At 37.8% G+C, this 21,540-nt stretch overlaps 1 protein-coding gene across 1 annotated transcript in view; it reads left to right on the top strand.

The window, feature by feature from the left end:
* ESR1 (estrogen receptor 1) overlaps window positions 1–21,540 on the top strand; it is a 178,744-nt gene that overhangs the window by 139,653 nt on the left and 17,551 nt on the right. The window contains 1 exon segment of the mRNA XM_039385734.1: window positions 13,393–13,531. Within this exon segment, the coding sequence (XP_039241668.1) occupies window positions 13,393–13,531 (139 nt within the window).

Below are 21,540 nucleotides of genomic sequence, written 5' to 3'. Positions count from 1 at the left end.
TGCCTCAGGGCTCCCACACCAAACACACCTCCTCTGCCTCTGAGGATTGGAACCCCCAGCCTTCTATATATGATCCAAACTGTGCTTTGAGGGTCAGTACAGTGATACTATTCATAAAATAGTCTCCTAGTCTCTATCTGAACTATGTGAAGGGACTCTATTTATGATTCAAGATAAAGGTTTCTTCTCATCATGAGGAGTCTATCAAATGTGCATCTCAAAACAGACAAAAGAGAAAAGAAAAACAAAATCAATCAAAATGTCTCTGAAATAGGGAGGATGAAAACTACCCCTTTTTTTATGAGTTGGAAAAAATATAAAATTAAAATTCCAGGAAAAACTTTCTGAATTTTAAGTTATATTTTTTTTCTTCTAATATTTAATTTCTGCTGCTATAGTTATTAGAAGATATTAAAGTGATTTTTTTTTAATGTGATGGAATTCCATGCAACTTTCTAGTCCTGGCAAAGGATGATAAATAGAATTTATAGGTCCAGTCACTGTGGATGAGCTTGTGCACTGTTCCAAAGCTTTTCCAGATGTCTCCATCATAGTTGTGTGAGTAATTAGTTTCTTTGTTTCATGGAAGGTACAAACAACAAAAAATAAACATTTTCACTTAATATAAAATGAAATTTTTGGCCCTTTTTGCTAGGTAATAACCTTTTTGGGTGAAATGAAACATTTCATTAAACATGATAGAGTAGACCAGTAAGATTTCAAATATTTTAGTCACCTGTTTAAAATGAAAATGATTTTGGAAAAAAAGAGTCCTGTATTTCCTAGAAATTTAGGTACTTTTCTCAATGCTGAGTAGGAATAGGTGCCTAGTAGAGTGCTGAAAACCAAGCTGAGAGGGACAGATAGAAACCAGCTTCTTTTATTTGTTTATTTTCATTTTGTGAAATCTGAAGTTCTCCGGAGTGTTTTGAAGGTGTCAGCCTGTCACTTTCCAACATAAAATGTGCTGTCAGAGTGCTTCCAACTAGCTCTAGCTTCAGCAGATGTCTCAGCAGGCTGTACAGGACCTTGAGTCAAGGTCATTGTTCCACAAGTGCAACACCTGTGTTTTGTATGCACACCTGAGCCCAGACCATGCAACATGTAACAGTTTCCTGAGGGCACCTGAGGCTTTGCAGATGCTGAAATCTGCCTTGGGTTTGTTACCCATTGAAGGAGAGTGTGCAACAAAAAGGGGCTTAAGACAATGATGCGTTTTGTGGAAACATACTGCTTGATAACTTGGACAAGAAAGTTGATATAAGTGGCCAGCTGCATTCCAGTGTCTTGCTTTCCCTGTAAAATATTCCTTTGCTCTGTCTTATGATGACACTCCTACACAACTGCTAAAATACTCTTCTTGTTATAGTGGCTAAAGGAAATTGCAGCAATTAATTTTGCTGTCTTTCTTCTCTTTGATGTGTCCTTAGAATTTCTTGGATAATTTTTTCAGAGATTGGGTTCTGTTCAAAACCAGTCATGTAGGGGTGAAAAGAATAGAAGGGAAAAGAAACCTTTGAATCTCATTTATATATGCTTGTGTTTCTGTTTTGATGTAGGTACCAGCCAATGTAATGAATGCTAAACTATAGATATATAATGTCTATTATTCGTCTACAAGGGCAATAGACAGGAATAAGACTTCTCCAGAAGTGAACAATCTGGAGAAATAAAATGGATGCAGGTGCCTTAGTCAAGCTAGTTTTATTTCCTAGTGACTGTAAAGAATGACCAGACCATGAACTCTGAGGTTATGCCTCATTTCTTGGGTACAGCACATTATGTTCTGAGCAATTTCTATTTGTAGACTTGAAGCAGTTTTAATCTTCTAGTTCACTACAGACTTGACAGTTTTTCCCTCTTTTCCTTGGGTTGCAAAATAATCCTCTTTTCTGCTAGTTCCAGATGCTACTGCAATGAATGTTAATTGGTTCAGTGGTGAAGACAGTAGATCCTGGGATGGAAGAGATTGTGGAACAAAGCTTAGTGCCCTGTTCACTGGATTTTATGAATGAAGAAGGGGAGACCATAGCTCTCCCAGTTTCATCATGTGAAAGTTGTTGTAGTCAAAGAAAGTGTTAAATTAAAAAGTGACATTTCTCAAGCTTCCAGACATGGATGGAGATATAAATTGAAACACTGAAACTTGAATTCTTAAAGAATTAAACTGAAGTATTAGGAATATCAAAAGTATGAAACCAGGATTTTAGGGACATTCAGAAAGAATAGAGTTAATAATCCTTAATTTCAGCTTCTAATTCCTTCAATAAATAACTAATATTAATTTAGAAAAGTGGCTGAAGCTGGCCATTGATTGTATTACCTTGCAAATATAATTTTATCTCTTTTCTAAAATGTTCTTAATTGTGTTATGATGACCTTTAAGTCTTTCATATAGCTGTTATAATTAAAGGAACAAAAAGGATAAAAAATGAAATGATGGAAATATTTGTATACCCTAACATTTGTGGAAAAAGTGAGATGCAGAGAAGTAGAAATGTGGTAGAGTAGCCTGTGGTAGAATAGGTTTCCAGGCTTACTTTAACCTACTTTTGTTCACTTGCCATCCTTATTCTACCCCTTATACTACCACTAGACCATGTGACATATCTGCATTGCCTTTATCCACCCTGAGGTTTTTCAGAACCTCTTCCTCTAGCAAAGTCTGTCTCCCAGGGCTGTAGTGAAAGCCAGGCATGCAATGCTGCCCAAGCCAGCTCCAGACACGGGCTCCATATGGACCATCATGCGGCTTGCTGCTTTTGCTGATACTGTTAGGGTACTGTCCCATCCAATCAAGCGCTTATAAAATTAGTAAGAGGATGTAAGAAAAGCATATAAGTGCTCTCTGTAAAAGAGGAAAACAACTGGGAAACCTTTGATGTTTGGTTTTAAAATTTTCCCCTAATAATTGTGTATTAAAGCAACCATTTGAAACCTCTCAGGAGCATGCTGGGGTCCTTTAAAAAGCTGTGAAAGAGTTTGCCTGTGACTGCTTCATTTTCCCCCTCCAGTTTGCTTAAAAACTGTGATTGCTTAAACAGATTGCTCAAAGAGTGATTGCTTAATGAGACCTTTTGCCTCAAGTGATTTTTTTTGACAGCCACAAAACCATAACTTATATTTGGTTTAGGTTGTGATTGGAACACAGCCTGGTACTTTGAAGGTCAAACAAATGCTGAAAACCTAATATTCTCTTGGACGCAGCAGTATATATATATAAAAAAATCCAGGCTATGCTGGATGTGACCTCAAGTCTTAGGGTAGATTTACACAAAGTGTAAACCATCTGAGGTGGTCGGTGCACCTCGGCTGCCCGTTGCTCACCTTTCATGCTCTTCCTTCTTAACCGTTTATTTCATCAGTTGTCTGAACACTTAAACCAGCAGAAGAGATCAGAAGTGTGACAACCCTCATGGAGTGGGGAAGGGCAGAAGGGGAAAGAATGAAGTACAGAAGACAGCTTGTATTTATGAGCATGTCTTTTGAGTTCATAAAAGTCAGTCAAGAATGCATAACCAGCCACAGAAATTATTTTAGCTGGAGCTGCTTTTGATGGAAAACATTTTGCATAGCTGTGACCTCTTAAAAAAAATGACAAATCCCAGTAACCCTCCTCTAAACAACTTGCAACTGGCCTGAGTACTGTTATAAATTGGCCTGAGTACTGGTATAGGTTTAATGTCATGTAATTAACTGTTGCAGAGACAATAAAGAAAAGATGTATTACTTCATACTATCTCTTTTAGTTGGCAGATAATAAATTTTGTGTAGTATCCTTCTTCACCTGTGCAGGGAAAAATTCGGAGGACACCCTTCAATGAAAAACCTTCACATGAAGGTGATGGGCCATTCCTACACTCAAAATCAAAGGGAGCAGCTGCTGTTGTTTCATTCTCGGTATGCAGATAGCATTCTGTGCTTTTTATTTGCAAACCTGAACCCCCTGAGAAATGGCACAGCTCTCAGTGGTAAAAGAGCCATAAAGTAGCATTTTACTGTTGTCAAAGGGTACCCCAAGTATCAGAAATCTCAATTACAGTCCAGGGATGAATGATCATTAACATGCTTTAAATAACTGCTGTATAGTGCTGTAGGAATTTTGCATGTAATAACAAACATCACCTTTTGTTGATCAGTTGAAGTGCTTGTTTTCTGTACAGAAAATATATGTATGTCTTCCTTCTTGCTTTACAAAACAAGTATAATAAACTTTCACTAACCAACTGGCAGGCAGTCTTCACTTGCAATAATCTTATACAGTAGTAGTTGTTATAATTATTATGATTAGCAAGATTTGTTCTTGTTTTAATAACTTTTAAAACTGCTTGTTTAGAGGTGAAAGAAAACTTAGGTCCAAGATTTGTTTTATGTAGGTAGTTGCCTTGCCTACATTAGTGAGTGTTTTAAGACCGATTAAGAGTTAATACTTGTATGATTTCCTGCATACAGGTTTTCTGCTTGCATCTAAACAATTCCCCCCCCCAACTCCAACTTGGTAAGGCTTTCTTTCCTTTTTCTGTATGAAAAAAGTTCAGTTGCTTCAGGTTTGGGTTTTTTTTTGTTTTGCTTTTTACTGATTTGCAAGAAACAGAACTTGCACTTGAACTCAAGGAAGCTTCTCCAAACCAAAGATTTTTGAGGCTGAAAGGATGAGAGAATGTGAGACACCTCTGTCCTAATCCTGCCTCCTCCTGAATGAGGCACTTAACCTCTCTGTGTTCTATCTATAAAATACATTCAATAATACTTAATGGTTTTACTGCCCTTTGAAAATGTAAAGTGTTATGTGAGTGCCAATTACTTTTATTATGTTCCCTGATGGAAGGCCTCTATGTATTTGTGTTAACTGGTACTGCTAATGCATTTTCTGGAATAATCTTTGGTTAACCAAGCGAAATTGTTGCAAAAAAACCCCCTGTGTTTAAGTCAAGGCAGACACAGTGACATATGCGAGAAAGTCAGGACTTGACAGCACTTAGCTTCACTGAGATTGTTTCCTGAGTCAGCCACGGGCTTGAGCTACAACACTACCCAGCTTGTCTCATCTCCAGTCTGTGTCTGCGCCTGGGAGAGCACAGTGAGGAAGAAGTCTTGAGCTTTGGGCACACAGCCTGACCATCCACCAGCATGGGATGCATCTTCTTCAGGCAGTCAAATAAATCCTACAGAATAATTTGCTTGTGCTGGTGTTCAGGGAGAACTTACTTTCCCCAAAACTCACAGCTAAGGGCTGGCTCCCAGGCTGGATGTTCCTGCAGACCTTCAGTCTAGCACATAGTCCATCTCCCTAGGAACATTGCCAGCCAAGCTGGTGGTGTGGTGGAGAATTCTCATGTATCTCTCAGGCAAGGCATCAGTACTTCATAAAAATGTAGCAAGGGTTTGCCTGGAGAAGAGACTGTGTCTCTGATCAGTAGCAATTGCCTGTCACTACCCCTGAAGTGTTTCCAGGGCCCTAAAACCAAATTGGGCTTAGTGTAAAGTATTGAGTTTGCATTGGCTACTTGGACCAGGATTGGTCTCAGGAAAATTTTAGACTCCTCGTCCTGAAAAGATATGGACTGGACAGGTCTGAAAAAGTATACAGTTTTGTGTAAGCAGAAAGCATTGAGTGAAGTTTTGATAACTTTACATATTCCTGGAAAGCAGTTGAAGTGGTTCTCATTTATCTGAGAAATACTTTTTGGAATCATCATGGTGCAGCTTTTAAGTGGAAGCAGATCAGACCAGCTCCTAGAAATGGGATCTGAAATAAAAGTCACAAATGTGACATCCCTGCTCTGGGAACAGTGTCAGGTAGGGTGTTTGATTGGGGTGGTCCATATGCCAAACTGTAAGGCAGGTCTCATTAGGCCAGTTCAAGGAGGATGGAAACCTCTGGTAGAGGAGAAGAGTAAAAGCTTGCTTGATCTTGACTTTCAGTATGAATACAGACTGTGAAAGCAGAACCTCATCATCCTTCTGACTTCTTGGGTTTTGCCCAAAACCCCAAACATTCCTAACCTATATTAAGTTTACACCTGTAAATTGCAATATTTTTTTTTTGAAAGAAGTTCAAAACCATTAGGGCTGAAAATGGCAAATGTAATTTTTAAAAGGAATTAACAGTAATTAAGAGCAGATGCTGTTCTCCCTGATCTCAATTCATTTAATTTCTGACAGACTGTTTACACTTAGACAGGACAATGTGTGAGTTTGGATTGGTGTTCTGCTATATTATAATTATACAGGCAGGAAAAATAGAGAATTGTGAAAAAGCAGACAAAGTAGTTAGAGGCTCTTACAACTATGCCACTTGCTTTATGTTTGCCTTTCAGACTTTCCTCCCAGGAACTCAGTAAATTGTAGCTAATTTTTTTCTGACTGCATTTACAGAAACAAAAGCAATGTCCCTTTAAAAAAAAATTGAAATAACAAGACTACTCTTTTAGCAAAATATTTGGATTGAAAATGTTGAGGTTTAGAGATCTTTAATCTTCAGTCTTCAAAATAAGTCTTGATTTAAAACACTGGTGGTGTGTAAACAAGCCAATATGACAATACGTCACACTGTAAGTGCCCTCAGGAGGGAGAATTTAATAAAAGTGTCTTATAATTTTGGTCTGAAGGTCTGTTGAAAGAATAAGAATAAGTAGCATTATAGAAATAGCTGTGTGAATACCAAGGCTCAAGGAAAACAGTGTTTTTGATTCTCTTATTCACTTGTCTTTGGATTCTGTTTTGCTCTGCCGTTGTTGTGTACAGGCAAGGCTGTAGTCAAGGTGTGGGTTTTAACCACCTCTTAAACTAAGAGGTTTCAGGGCTCAGCCTGCAGGGTTGCAGAGGCTGAGTGATCCATGCAATTTCAAAACAAAACATCATCTTATGTGCTAGATAAATGCCTAGATGCTGTCTCACCACTCTGCTTAAAGTGGAGAGGTTGGACACCAAGCTTGTGGCATTACAGCAGGCACAGATCTCACCACTTAATCAAGCAGTGGTGACTGAGGTATTGGTCCTCCAATGTGCTTTAGGTTATGAGGAACAGATGCTGTTTTTCCTCTTTGTGGCTGTTTTTTGAGAACAGAACTTGCCGTAGGAATTGTTTTGCTGTTTGCCTTTCATCCACTTAGATATTTTTCTCTATACAAACCTCTCTTAATTTGGTTGTTTTATTGGATGGTTGCTAGCAATTATTTTGCAGCACCCACCGCTACTTTCCTCCTGTCTTTGCCAACCTAATTAGTGTTTTGTTCCAAATGTTGCCTATTATGTGACCATCACATAATTGAGATACTGTACTGAATTGTAAATAACAGCCTTTTTCTGTGGTTGTTGCCACTTTTCAAAACACTGCAGTAAGACAGAAAAAAATAGTTGTCTGTCTGTGCAGATTTAAAACACACAATGTAGGAGCGTTCTGATTTCCCACAACATTTTGCATAGTATAACATCCTTTTTTTTGCTAGAGGAAATACTAATGATTTTCATGTTACTATCAAGTTAAAGACTTTACAGGCAAGCAGGCAGGACATTTAGAAAAGAGAGAACCTTTGAAGATCAATGGTTAGGCATATGTTGTTCAGCTTACTAATAAGTTAGCTGGAAAAAAAGGGTGTGAATATTGGTGATAAAAACTATGGATGTTATTGACTAATGTGATGAAGACAAGGGCAGACTTAAAACCTGTGCAGTTCTAGTCTCACTGTCTCTGAAAGAACATAGTTTAACTGGAAAATGCTCCAAGAAGGACAAGATTGTTTCAAAGGTGAGCAAGATAACACAAAAAGACCATCTTTGGCTCTGCAAGTCCAAACCACGTATTTCTGGAGCCTGAGAAAACTTCCTGTAGAAGTATATGTTTCTCCTGCTGCAAGTTTTGCCATAAACATGTGGTATCAATTGCTGTTGTAAATGGGATACTTTGCTAGATGGAGCTTCACTATTGCTTTTAAAACTATTTATTGCTTTTACTTTACTTTCCTTCAAAACAGCTGGACACAGAGTCATCCTTTATGGCACAATGTTGTTTATTGTCTTGCAAAAATTGGCTGACATTTATATTTTAGGTATCCATCATGTTAATTAAGAGATATAGTATAAACATATAGGTTGGATTAGAGTTGGATCAGATGTAAAAAGGTTTCTCTATCATTTGTCTTCACCTCTATGTGACTGATTTTGAACAGTTTGAACACCCTCTAGTTGTGTCTTATGAGTATGAGTAGAAGCTGCAAAATTGTGATGATGATTTCCAAAAGGTAGTAAGGACCCACTGGAGCGCTTACTGTTGTAGGATTGAATCTGCAGTGATGGTGGCTATTGGGTCTCAGAGAATGGTAATTGCTAGAGAAATTGTTTCTGATAAAACAGAAAGCCGCTTATTTGGTCAAAAGTCACTGAGGCAAATGATGAATTTATTAGTTTCAAAATGATATGATTTTACACGCATATATATATACACAAATGCATATGTAGGTAGTGGTTATTTCAGAGGACTTCAGGGGTCACAATGTATGCTAACAGTAGCAATAAATGAAAATCATCTGAGCTTTCTGTTGTTCCTTACTGCAATCAAGCAATTTATTGCATAAATCACTTCTCTCTTCTCAGGTTTGTAAGCTTTATTGAATATTACTTCCAACAGTCCTTGTGTTGCTCTTGGGCAGCTACCCAAACTTCCACGTTACAAAGAGATTTGCTCATACCTATTTGTAAATGGTTACTGCCTTCATTTTTTTAGGATGGTAGGATCATACAATTTTGGATTCCCAAATCTAATGCCATCCCTAGAGCCATGCTTGCCACAACAGGGCTTTTAATAGCTTCTCCTCCATGGACCCACTGCTGCTTTGTGCTGTCTTATTGTCCAAAGGAGAAGAGATTTATATCATATTGTCACTGAAGCAGCACAGACTGCTGCTTTATATTAGAAAGGATAGTCTGTTTAATTTGGAAATTACAGTTTTGTGTTCTACACGTAACTGTATTTGCTACCTACTCCTAGCTGAGTACTCTAAAGGCCATTCTGGCTTTTCAGAAGCTCAGATTTCCTTATTCATACAAGAGTTCGTGGAACGATCATTGTGTTTGTTGTTGGTAATCACTTGAAAATGCTGTTAATTTATCTTTATTTGAAAAAAAAGATGGTCTAGCCGTGGCTTTATTCTGTAAGTGTCTTTCTCCTGCCAAGCATATGATAGATGAATGGATTAGTGGCAATCTAGGTCTTGTGGGCTTTGGCCACATGAAGACTTTGATATGTCTCATAATGTCATACAATTGGTCAATCTGGTGTATAGAGTCAGATATAGGTTACATCCAAACTGCAATTAATTAATTTATCAACAGTGAAGTGAATGTCTTTCTTCTTCCTTAAAGCGCAGTAACCAAAAATTTAGAATTAAAAAATACTTTTTGAATACTTTTCAAAACTTGCCAACATTAAAAGAACACTGATATTTGAGAATGCTGTGCACATCTACACATAATTTCAGCCACATTAAAGTTGCTCTAAATGATGAAGTGATTAATGATTTATTCATAGTTTAATTTAACCTTCTGTGACATTATTCTGAATTAACTTGCTTGAACAAGACTTTGTCTTAAAAATAATAATTAAATCTTGATTAATGTTTCTAATGATAGAAAATTCATGGAAACTTAATATGTTGCTTAGATAATAACAACTTTTGTTGTTAACAATAGCCCCTCTTTTGTAGTCTGACTTGGAGCAGATTTAGTTTCCAGCATGAGCTTCTCTGTGTTATCTTATTACTTTTTGTAATGCTATTCTCTTTTTCTTTGGATATTTACCCATTGCTGTCCTTTAACCCCTCTAGACTATTCAGCTTCACAAAGAGTAACTAAATTCCTTTTATTCCTCACTAGAGGGCGTATTTTTCAATGCTTTATTCATTTTGATGTTTCTCTACCATTCTGTCCAACTTCTCATCCCACTTGAAGGATGGTTACCAGATTCAGGTAACACTGAGGTAATTCAACTTTCTTATGCTCTCCCTGGATTTTTATAAAGTTCAATGTCTCCATTAGATGTAGCTCGAACTGGACTGATATTTCTCCATCATTTCTATCTCCTTTTCATAACTGCTACTGTATAGTTATATCATAACTTTGTCTTGTAAATATGTTGAATGTTCTCGGTTTAAATTTATGATGAAGCTAGTGAGTGATTTACATTGCTTGCATTATCAACCTGCTTTTGCATTATTTCCCACATGCCAACAGGAAATCTGAGTTATGATTTCTGTTTTTTCCATGTCATCATTAAAAAATTGTCTGGGGTAGAGAGGTGAACTGTATATCCTTTCTTTAGGAACACTTCAATTTATTATTACCCTTTTGCCATACTGAGATATGTAATTTAAAATATTTTCATTCATTTAATGTGTTGCATGTTTTTACAAAATCAAATGTCTCATAGAACTCAGTTTCCTCAAAACTATTATTTCATAGAATCATTGAGTGGTTTGAGTTGGAAGGGACCTTAAACATCATCTTGCTCCAACCCCCCTGCCATGGGCAGAGGTGCCTTCCACTAGGCCAGCTTGTTCAAAGTCCTGTCCAGCCTGGCCTTGAACACTTCCAAGGATGGGGCATCCACAGCTTCTCTGGGCAAGATGTTTAGTTTTATCAACTAAACTAACTCACTAGTTTTATCTACAGCAAGATAATAAACTAAAAATGTCATGTAAAAAAGCCATCAAGGCAATTTGATAAGTTTTTTCTATGAACTACGGTTAATATGTATTATTATAATACAGACTTCTAAACCTGCATTAATCAAAGTTTGTGTTAGCTTTGATACCCAAGGTAGGTGTCAGGCTTAGTGGTCATTTAATTCTTTGAACTATGGACCCACAATAATTTTTCTTTCCATTTCTAGGTTTTTGAAATTTTCTTAACTTTGCTGAAAGGTGCCATGGTCTAGTGCCGTGGTCTAGTAACCACGGCGGTAGTGGATCAAGAGTTGGACTTGATGATCTCAGAGGTCCCTTCCAACCCAGATGATTCTATGATTCTATGAAATTGGAGTTAAAATTCTAGACAACATTAATATTTTAGGACTTTTAATGCAAAGTATTCACTACTTATAAACTACTTTAAAAGATGTCAGGTAGTATATTTCTATTCTCAGCAGGCCAACAAAATATCACTGCTCTACAGTATTAGTGAGGTAATTTATTAGCTTTATTTTTTACTTTCTCTCTTTAGTTTTTGTGCAGATTACTTGGCCTCAGTGCAATTTGAATTTCATCTGTGGGGATGGGAAAAATAGAGCTAATAAAAAGGGCTTAAAAGGGGTTTGAGAATAAGCGTAACAAAAATAAAGACTGAGACAGTGTGGAGACAAAGCAAAGCATTTTGGTGTCCAGAATATTGTAGAATAGGCAGAGTTTTAAGGAAAGTGAATTGCCACTGTTGTAACAAGCTCAGTTTTTCTGCAACAATCAAAACAATCTGTTGCAGGAAAGTATGCAGCCATGTGAAATGATGGCAATATAACTGACTTGTAAGGCACTGATCGCAAACTTCAGACACCACACCTGGATCTGTGTCCCTGCATTTCTGTCATACTCTTCAAGCATAGGAAAAAACACTTCATTATTATTTCTTGTCGTACTAAGGTAATACTTAAAAGGAAACATGGGGGTTATTATTTGTTCTCCATATACTGACAGTTTCTTTCTGCCAATTTTGTTCGAGTGCTGTAACCAATGCTTTGTTCTTAAGAGTGTTGCTCTTTTAAGTTTCAGCTCTATTGTTCAGGCTGTTTGGTGACTCAGACAAATGCCATTCCATCAGTCTTTGAAGTCTGAAAATTGTATTTGGTAATAAAGGGGAAATACAGGAAAAGGCAATTATTTTTTCTCCTATTGTTACCACTTTCATAAAAACAGCAGGTAATGTAACTGTCTAAATTCACTTCTAATGATTGATAGGTGGGTTTTATTTCAGATATGTCAAAGCTATTTCCTTTTTTTGAATGATTCTTTGTGAATAGATTGATTAGTTCTCTCAGATATTTTCATTAAAAATAATTATATCAACAACTGTTTTACCAAACATAACAGTATTTTTAAAGTTATTGTGAACTGTATTTTTTTTCTTCTCTACCTCTTTGTTATTTGAAAAATATATTTCATAGCACAACACTTATCTTTAAAAACACGTGCCTTTTTTCTTCCTTTTTCTCAAGATAGCACTTGAGAGTATGTCAGGTATATTCCTCAAATATACCTGATTTAGTATATACCTCTAGAGAGGACACAACACAGAAAGAAAATCCTACCATTTACTGGACTGGTAAGGTAGTTTACCCTCTAACCTCTATTCCGAAGACTAGTGTAAATAATAATTACCAAATAAGAAAAAATATGGCAAAATTTATATAATAATGTGTTACACTCATAACACTGAGGAAAATAAGATCTCTTTTAAGGGAACTTCTACACATTTCAATTTAGGAAGTTCCTTCTAATTTCAAGGAATTAATGAATTTCAAGGTTTAATGAATTGAACTATGCAATCTCCCCTTTGGATTGAAGGTAACATTCACGAAAAGTGAGGAACTCAAATAGAGAATAATACAATCTGTTCCATGTAATGAACACAGGAAGGACCACTGTGATTATGTTTTCATATCTACCTTCGTCATTATTCTTTCATATTAGTATTTTTTAGTGTTGTTATAAGCAATCTCTTAATTTTGCATTCATTGTTTCCTGTGTTTAAATACAGAGTAAGAGAGGTCACGTCCTTCCTCCGGGTGCTATGTACCAATAGAATATAAACAAGTGTTTCATCAGTGAATTCTGAATGCAGTGATCAGCATTTGCTTACTAGTTTATTTGAAATGCTATATCTAGGCCCTCTTCCACACAAGTACAGCACTTGCAGTATGATGAATTGTTCATGAGTCTATAAAACAGCATTCCACCAGGAAAATTGGTCTGGGTGACAGCTAATTAGAGCTGTCATTTAATTTTGTAAGGCATTTTTCTACTTTACCTCCATCATGCCCCAAGCAACATGGCACTGAGGTGGAGAGATGCCCCTTTCTACAGTGTGCACCTGGCTTCCCAGGCCACTGGCAATAGGTGTAGGGATAGAGATGCTGTCCTGGCTCTTGCTCTGCTTTTGGCAAAGGGTACAGCTGGGACACAAAGAGTGTCAGAAAATACTGACTGTTCTGTAGGATGGAATAATTATTAGGATGGATCTAGTAATAGACAAAACTCAACCCAAAATGAAAAGAGAAAAAATGTCTCTTTTATTGCTCTTTTTGGTTATCCAGCTTTAATGCACTTTTTAACCTGGTTCTCTGAATAATGTTGTTCCACTTACAAAACCTGGAGTGTTTTTACTGTCTCCTATTTATTCTTTCAGGATTTGTGGATTTAACACTCCATGATCAGGTTCATCTACTGGAATGTGCTTGGTTAGAGATACTGATGATCGGCTTAGTCTGGCGCTCCATGGAACACCCAGGAAAGCTTTTATTTGCACCTAACCTATTACTGGACAGGTCAGTCTGCATGTTGCTGTGAATTATTTACATTAATTTATTTCTACTGCAATCAGATTAATTTTTAGCTCATAATCATCTCACCAATACTACAGTTTGACAGTACTTCATGTTCAAGCAGGCTTATAGTAAGTGAAACTGGAAAAGGAACTCTGAAAAATGTGGAAATGCTCTGGAATGTGATGCTGGTCATTTATTAGACAAGTAACACATCTGAAATTCATCTGCTGGTTGAAGTGCTTTCTTTCAGAGGCAGCAGTAAATGCCTCCTATAATCTGTATTGTTTACTGCAAAACTAATTAAAATTAAAATTAAATACTCAACACTAATCACTTTAATTCAGATACTTATTTTTGCTTACCTAAAATCTTCCTAGTTTTTCTTAGTTAGAATGGATTTATCCAAGCAGCCAGCCAAAATTTTGTATGAAAATCCTTAGTCTCAGTTGCAATCTTATTTATTTATAGAGAAAACATTAAGTTTTGGATTTTTTTCTGTGAAAACTGGAGTCAAATATATCAAACACATAACTGCCTGCTTCCCTAAGCCTTTTCTAGCCAGTCTTGCTAATATACTCTGGGTATTTCTGAGAGAGAAAAATATGCATCTCTGCTGTACAAGAATATCCTGTAATTTTAGCTGGCAGTCTTCACAATAAAAGAAGAAAGATTGATAATTTAAAACATATTTGCTAGATATCTTAATGCAAACTCAAGTTCTCTTTTGCTTAGTCATGGGAAAAATTTCATGAAAATATTTCAGTTAAAATTTTCAGAAAAATTTAGTTAGGATGTAGTCATCTTAGCTATTGGTACTCTTCTTAATTGAAGGCTACTGCCCACACAGCAGAGTTGGAAGGAGAGAGCTTATATGTGCACACTGATCACTTCAGGGCAGAGTTTGGCATCCTGTGGCAATTTGGGAGTGGAGGAAGAGCTGAGCTGAGAAGACAGTAGTACAGTGAGGCAGATAAGAGCTGGGCAAGCTTCTGATCGCATCGTGTATCTGCAGGGGCAGTGAGATACAGCAGAGGGGTGGCAAAAGAAGGTCAAGGACAGTGTCTCCAGCTACTGCAACCATTAGCCGTGTAAATTAATCAAAATGCTTAATAGCAGAAAAATGTCTTTTGATCAACTTGCTCTCTTAACTGCGGGGTGTTGAGTTTTCGTGGTTGCCTTTGTTAGTCCTTTGATTCCCCTGTCTGCTCTTTGCAAAAAAATCAGATTTATTTTTACTGTTTTAGTAAAATAAAATTGATAATGCCTAACAGTATAAAATATAATATTTTATAGTATAGAGAAGTATTTATTAGGAAAAACTCTATTCTACTTGTGCAAGCACATGGTCTCTGAGCTATAGAACTATAGATATGTATAAAATACATTCTCATTTTATGTACAGAAAATATCTACTCACCTAAATGTAAATATAGTTTTCACAAAAAACCCCCAAAACAACAGTTTTAAAATAATTTTAAGTGAACATAAGAAGTAAAATGTACTACTTTAGGAATATAAGTGTAGTGTTTTATTGAAAACTACTGTAAGTTGCAATATAATTTCCAAAGACCAAGACAGTTGTTTCACATTACACAATACAGAGAGAAAAAACTGAAAAATGAAGAGAAAGCTGTAAGAAAAAAATGAAAATTGAAGATCAGACATAGCCAGAATATAATTTTTCCTCATCTTAGCTAAGAAAACATAGCCAGAGAAACACCTGAAAATTTGGTCTTCCTCAATTAAAAATCCCCATGCTATGAGTAAAATGGAGTTTGAGCAGTTGATTCACACAGTTTTAATTCAACTCTGTTGGATTAAAGAAAACAACTGCATGCAACTGGAACCACATATTACTTTAGAGCTCAAAAATGTTTTCTGACTTTCAAGCAAGACTTTCTAAAAATGTAGATCTATTACATTTTCTAATTTTCAAATAATAAGAATCATGTTTCTAAGTCATCATATGCTCGCCTCACTCTAATTGGCAGGGATATTTGGAGAAAATAGAATAATAAATTACTTGACTCTAGAGAGCACTGATATGCTAACTAGTAAAATAATTGTTGATTTACTAGTTAATTAATGCTAACAATATTTTGATGTGCTAATTTGACTTAGGCAAATTGCCTTTTGAGAATGTTATAGGGCAAAAGTGTATTGTTTGTTGAGTTTGAGAGAGCAGGACAGTCACTGATTCAAAGCCTGTTTAACTCAATGGAGTCCTTCAACTGCCTCAAGTATTTGGGCAAATACCACAGTAGTATCAAAATTCATAGAATCATAGAATAACAAAATCACAGAATGGACCAAGTTTGAAGGGACCCACAAAGTTCATCAACTCCTGACCCTGCACAGGACCATCCCCAAGAGTCATGCCATGGGCCCAAGAGTATTGTGCAAACATTTCTTGAACTCCATCAGAATTGGTGCTGTGACCACTTCCCTGGGGAGCCTGTTCCTGTGCTCAACTACCCTCTGGATGAAGAACACAACTTCAGGCCATTCCCTCTGGTTCTGTCACTGGTCACCACAGAGAAGAGATCAGTGCCCGCCCTTGCTCTTCCCCTCATGAGGAAGTTGTAGACTGCAATGAGATCTCCTCTCAGTCTCCTCTTGTCCAGGCTGAACAAACTAAGTGACCTCAGCCACTCCTCATATGGCTTCCCCTCAAAGCCCTTCACCATATTTGTTGCCCTCCTTTGGGCACTCTCTAAGAGCTTAATAACTTTCTTATATTGTGGTGCCCAAAACTGCACGCAATATTCAAGGTGAGGCCACATCAGTGCAGAGCAGAGCAGAACAATCCCCTCCCTCGACTGGCTGGTGATGCTTTGCCTGATGTCCTGCAGGACATGGTTTGCCCTCCTGGCTGCCAGGGCACTGCTGACTCACATTCAACTTGCCATCAACCAGGACCCCCAGGTCCTTTTTCTGTGGCACTGCTTTCCAGCATCTCATTCCCCCATGTGTAGGAACATCCAGGGTTGTCCCATTCCAGGTCCAGCACTTCCTCTTGTTGAACTTTATATGGTTGGTGATTGCTCATTCCTCTGATCTGTCGGGATCTCTCTGCAGGGCCTCCCTGCCTTCAAGGGAGTCAACAGCTCCTCCCAGTTTTGTGTCATCTGCAAACTTGCTTAGTGTCCCTTCCAGTCCTACATTCAAGTCATTTATGAGGATGTTGAAAGAACAAGGCCTTACCAGTCTGATGTTACCCCACTCACTATTACTCTCCATGCTTGCTCCGTGAGCCAGTTGCTCATCCACCACATGATGTGTTTATCCAGCTGTGGGCTGGACATCTTGTCCAGAAGGATCCTGTGAAAGACATCATTGAAAGCTTTGCTGAAATCTAAAAAGATTACATCAGCTGGCTTCCCTTGATCAACTAGGTGGGTTACCTTGTCATAGGAGCAAATCAGTTTTGGTAAGCAGGACTTTCCTCTCATGAAGCTGTGCTGGCTGTGACCAATGACTGTGTTGTATTTCGGATGTTTTTCAATATTTCCCGAATAATCTTCTCCGTAACTTTACCAGGCACTGAAGTGAGACCGACAGGCCTGTAGTTTCCAAAGTCCTCCTTCTTGCTCTTCTTGAAAACTGGGACAACATTTGCTGTCTTTCAGCCAGCTGGGACCTATCTGGATCCCCAAGACCTCTCAAAAATCATTGAGAGAGGTTTCGTTATGGCATCAGCTAGGTCTTTGAGGATTCTTGGATGAATCCCATCAGGCCTCATAGATTTGCAGGGATCCAGCTGGAGCAGCAGATCCTGTACAGTTTCAGGATTGACTGGGAGCTGATCATTCTCACAGTCATGGTCAACCAGCTCAGGGCACTGAAACCCCCTTGATCCGTCATCCGTGTTGAAGACAGAGACAAAGAAAGTGTTGAACACCTCTGCCTTGTCTCTGTCCCTGTTTGTGAGGTGACCGTCCTCATCCTGTAATGAGCCAATTACATTTCTGTACTGCCTCTTGCCATTAATGTATTTGAAAAAGCCCTTTTCATTGTCCCCCACATTTCTGGCCAGCTTCAGTTCCAGTTGAGCTTTGTTGATCTAAATAATGAAATAATCTGATTGAATGGCTACAATAATGGAAAAGATGAATGCTGCAGTATAATTTCTTTTGATCTATTCTTCTCTCCTTACTCTTCAGCATGTTCTTCACAGGTTTCAGTGTTTTCATCCACTGCATTCTGTCCTGAAGCCACATCACACTTTCCCTGTAACAGGGATCTATATAATGAAAAAGAATCTGTGGTTAACAGCATTTGCAGATGTTAACTTAGCTACTGTCTAGAAACCTGTCACCAACTGCAGATGGTAAAACCCAGATCTGTCTCTAATGTGTGTTTTTCAGTATTTAGTGGAAATTCAGTATTGTTAATATGGAGCTTTACCATATTTTGTTCATGCCTCTCTATCTCTCTTACCTTTCGGTGGCAGACATCTCTCTGATTTGGACATCCCTTTCATTTTTCACATTCAGGCTTCTCCTGATTCTAACAGAATCTTTCTGTTAACAATCTTGGAAGATAGGTAGTAATTTGTACATTTATACATAAAGCTCAGGTCACATCAAATCTTATTTTGCAACTTCTTTATCTTTTGGCTAGATAAGTACAGTCTTATCTTGTTAATATCTGTCTGAAACACCATAAAAATAACATTCTAACTGTGCTCTTTTTTGAATAAAAGTGATTTTTTTTCTCCCAGCTCACTCCTCCTACTTGGGTCATACTACACATATGCTTATCTTGTCTCTGAAGATCTTTTAGAGACTATCTTTTCGTATTCCATGAGAGCCTACTTGTTACATTTTCAAATATATACCTCTTTAATTTTCCTATGCAACAGTTCACAGTTGGAAGACCCCTTGAAAATATCCGTAAAGCAGCCCTTTGTTATTAATTCTAAGTTCCTTCTGAAAATTTTGCTTTGCCTATAAAAAATAACTACTCAACAATTAAGCTGCCAGTATGTGTAGATTGCTGTCATCTCTGTGGATGAATATCCTCACATTATCTCTTTCTGTTCCCACTCTGCATTGTAATCAGACAGTGTATTTTATGGGGTAATGCACTCTTTCTTATTCTGTTAATGTACTATGCAGGCACTTGAGTCTTGGTTCAAAATCAGGAATTTTAACAGTCTGCCAATTACACATAACCGGTACATTTTTACAGTGTACAACTGATGCTATTAAAAATGCTCAAATGACAATAATTATAGATTAGAAAAACAGGCTCAATCAGGAAATAAAATGGTACACTCACGGTACTTGCAATTAATGTACAGTACCTGATAAAATCAAAGAAAGCCCAGGATAAATGTAAGTCTTTTGTATTCTGTTTTTGAAAGTGAGTATATTGTATAAGGCAAATTTAGAAGAAGAAGGTTTAGGTTTCTGGTGGGACAAAGCAGATGTTTCCTGTCTGGAGGGTTCCCAAGAACCAGACTTTAAAAATGTCATTAGACCAGGGCTGATATTTATCAGGCCTGACAAAAGGCTGTTTATAATTTTGAAGAAAATGTGGTGTTTCTTCAGGAATAAGAAAGTCATATTTTATTATATTTTTAAAGGATTTGTTGCATTCAGATATCATGCTGTTCATAGCTTACTCAAAGGCTCTAAATATCATAGAATCACAGAATCAACTAGGTTGGAAAAGACCTCTGAGATCATCGAGTCCAACCTATGACCCAACACCACCTTGTCAATTAGACCATGGCACTAAGTGCCACATCCAGTCTCTTCTTAAATACCTCCAGGGACAGTGAATCCACCACCTCTCTGGGCAGTGCAATGTCTGATCAGTCTCTCTGTAAAGAACTTCTTCCTAATGTCTAACCTAAACCTCCCCTGGCATAGCTTAAGACCATGTCCTCTTGTCCTACTGCTGGTTGCCTGGGAGAAGAGACCAACCCCCACCTGGCTACCACATCCTTTCAGGTAGTTGTAGAGAGTGATGAGGTCTCCCCTGAGCCTCCTCTTCTCCAGGCTAAACAACCCCAGCTCCCTCAGCTGCTCCTCATAGGGCTTGTGCTCCAGTCCCTTCACCAGCCTAGTTGCACTTCTTTGAACACTCTCCAGCACCTCACTGTCCTTCCTAAACTGAGGGGCCCAGAACTGGACACGGTACTCAAGGTATGGCCTAACTAGTGCTGAGTAGAGGGGCAGAATCACTTCCCTGGACCTGTTGGCCACACTGTTCCTGATAGAGGCCAGGATGCCATTGGCCTTCTTGGCCACCTGGGCACACTGCTGGCTCATGTTCAGCTTCCTGTCAATCCAAACTCCCAGGTCTTTTTCTGCCTGGCTGCTCTCCAGCCACTCTGTGCCCAGCCTGTAGTGCTGCAGGAGGTTGTTGTGGCCAAAGTGCAGAAACAGGCACTTGGCCTTGTTAAACATCATACCATTGGATTCAGCCCATCTATCCATCCTGTCCAGGTCCCTCTGCAGAGCCCTCCTACCCTCCAGCAGATTGACACTCCTCTCCAACTTGGCATCATCTGCAAATTTGCTGACAGTGGACTCAATCTCCTCACCCAGACCATCAAAAAAGATATCAAACATAATTTTAAAGAAGCTTGTGATGGAAATAGCTTACTTGCTGACTGAGGTGGATGACTTCTCATCTGAAACGCTCAGTATCAGCAAAATGGGAAATGCAATGCTGCATTTTAAAAAGGTGGGTGGAACTTCTGCCCATTAAGCCTGGTGACCACTGTAAGAAAACTGATGGGATGCCATCTAAAGAAGAAAATTTTCTGAAATGTGAATAAATATGACATAGTTATAAAGAGTCACCATGCATTTTGTAAGAGGAAGCCATGAATACATTGAAGTCCTTTTAAAAAAAATAACAAGCAAGTAGATGTGGGAGATCTTGTTCGGTAACCAAAAAGTATTAAACAAGTTCCAAATTTTATGTAGACAAATGTGAACTGATGCATATACGAGAAGAATAATCCTAATCTTCCTATTCAGCATTCCAGTTGATCTTTGTCTCTCACTGTTAACAGCAATCCGTTCTATGGAACCAGCAGTTCTTTGCTTGACAGCAGTTTAGAAGTAGAGACTGCAATTTTCTTTCCCCCCAAGAGTCAACAGCAAATTGAAATAATACGGAGCGTTGTTATTCCTCTGTTTAGTTCTGTGCTGCATCTGTACTTGGAAAACTCTGCCTTTCTGATTTTCCTTAACAGGAATATTAAAAGAATAGAAGAGGTACCCAGAGGTGTTGCATGGGCAATCAAATAGAGATACAAGCTTTGCTCCAAAGAATAACTAAATAAACTAACTTCTCTACCTGTGATACTCATTAGAAGAAGGGAAAAAATAAGATGATAGGAGTTGCATAAAGTCATGATCACGTTGAGAAGATGTGTGGTAATCCAAAAGTTATTATCTCTTCCAATCTAGGACTAGAGGTAGTCACTCAAAATCAGCAGATCCAAGTGCCTATATGCTTAGCCCATAGCTAAACATACCTTTGATATGAGACAGTACGGCTCTCCTCATGTTGTTTTCTAATGTTATTTTCTTGTCATGATTGTAAAAAATGTCTTGCAGCAAGAAATCTCTCTAGGGACTTTTAAAATTTCGGTTAAATGCAGTCAGTATTTCCATGTTTCTATCAGGTTATTCCCTTCATTTTACAGAGAAAGCTAGTCTGTTTTTCAGGGTTGTTTTTAATTTGGGAACTTCTTCTCATCCTCCTCCAGTGCTTGATGGAGATTTTTCATTGTCTACGAATAAAAATTGAAGAATTTTCCTTTTACTGACTTTCATAATAAGCAATGGCAGAAGGCCATGGATCTCTTTAAACTGCAGCTAGCATGAATAGCAAAAAGTATTACAGCATTCCCTGTATGACAGAGTGGCTGAATAATTTATTGCTTTTGTGGCTTTTTTTCTGAAAGTTTCTCACTACATCTGAAAAGAATCTTTTAAGTTATTTATGCAGATGTTTTGATAGACAGAAAATTTGATACAATA

The sequence above is a fragment of the Pipra filicauda genome, unplaced genomic scaffold (genome assembly GCF_003945595.2).
Source record: "Pipra filicauda isolate LSUMZ 115617 unplaced genomic scaffold, ASM394559v2 scaffold42_size3861933_pilon, whole genome shotgun sequence".
NCBI lineage: Eukaryota > Metazoa > Chordata > Aves > Passeriformes > Pipridae > Pipra > Pipra filicauda.
This window is presented reverse-complemented; position numbering and strand designations above follow the sequence as displayed.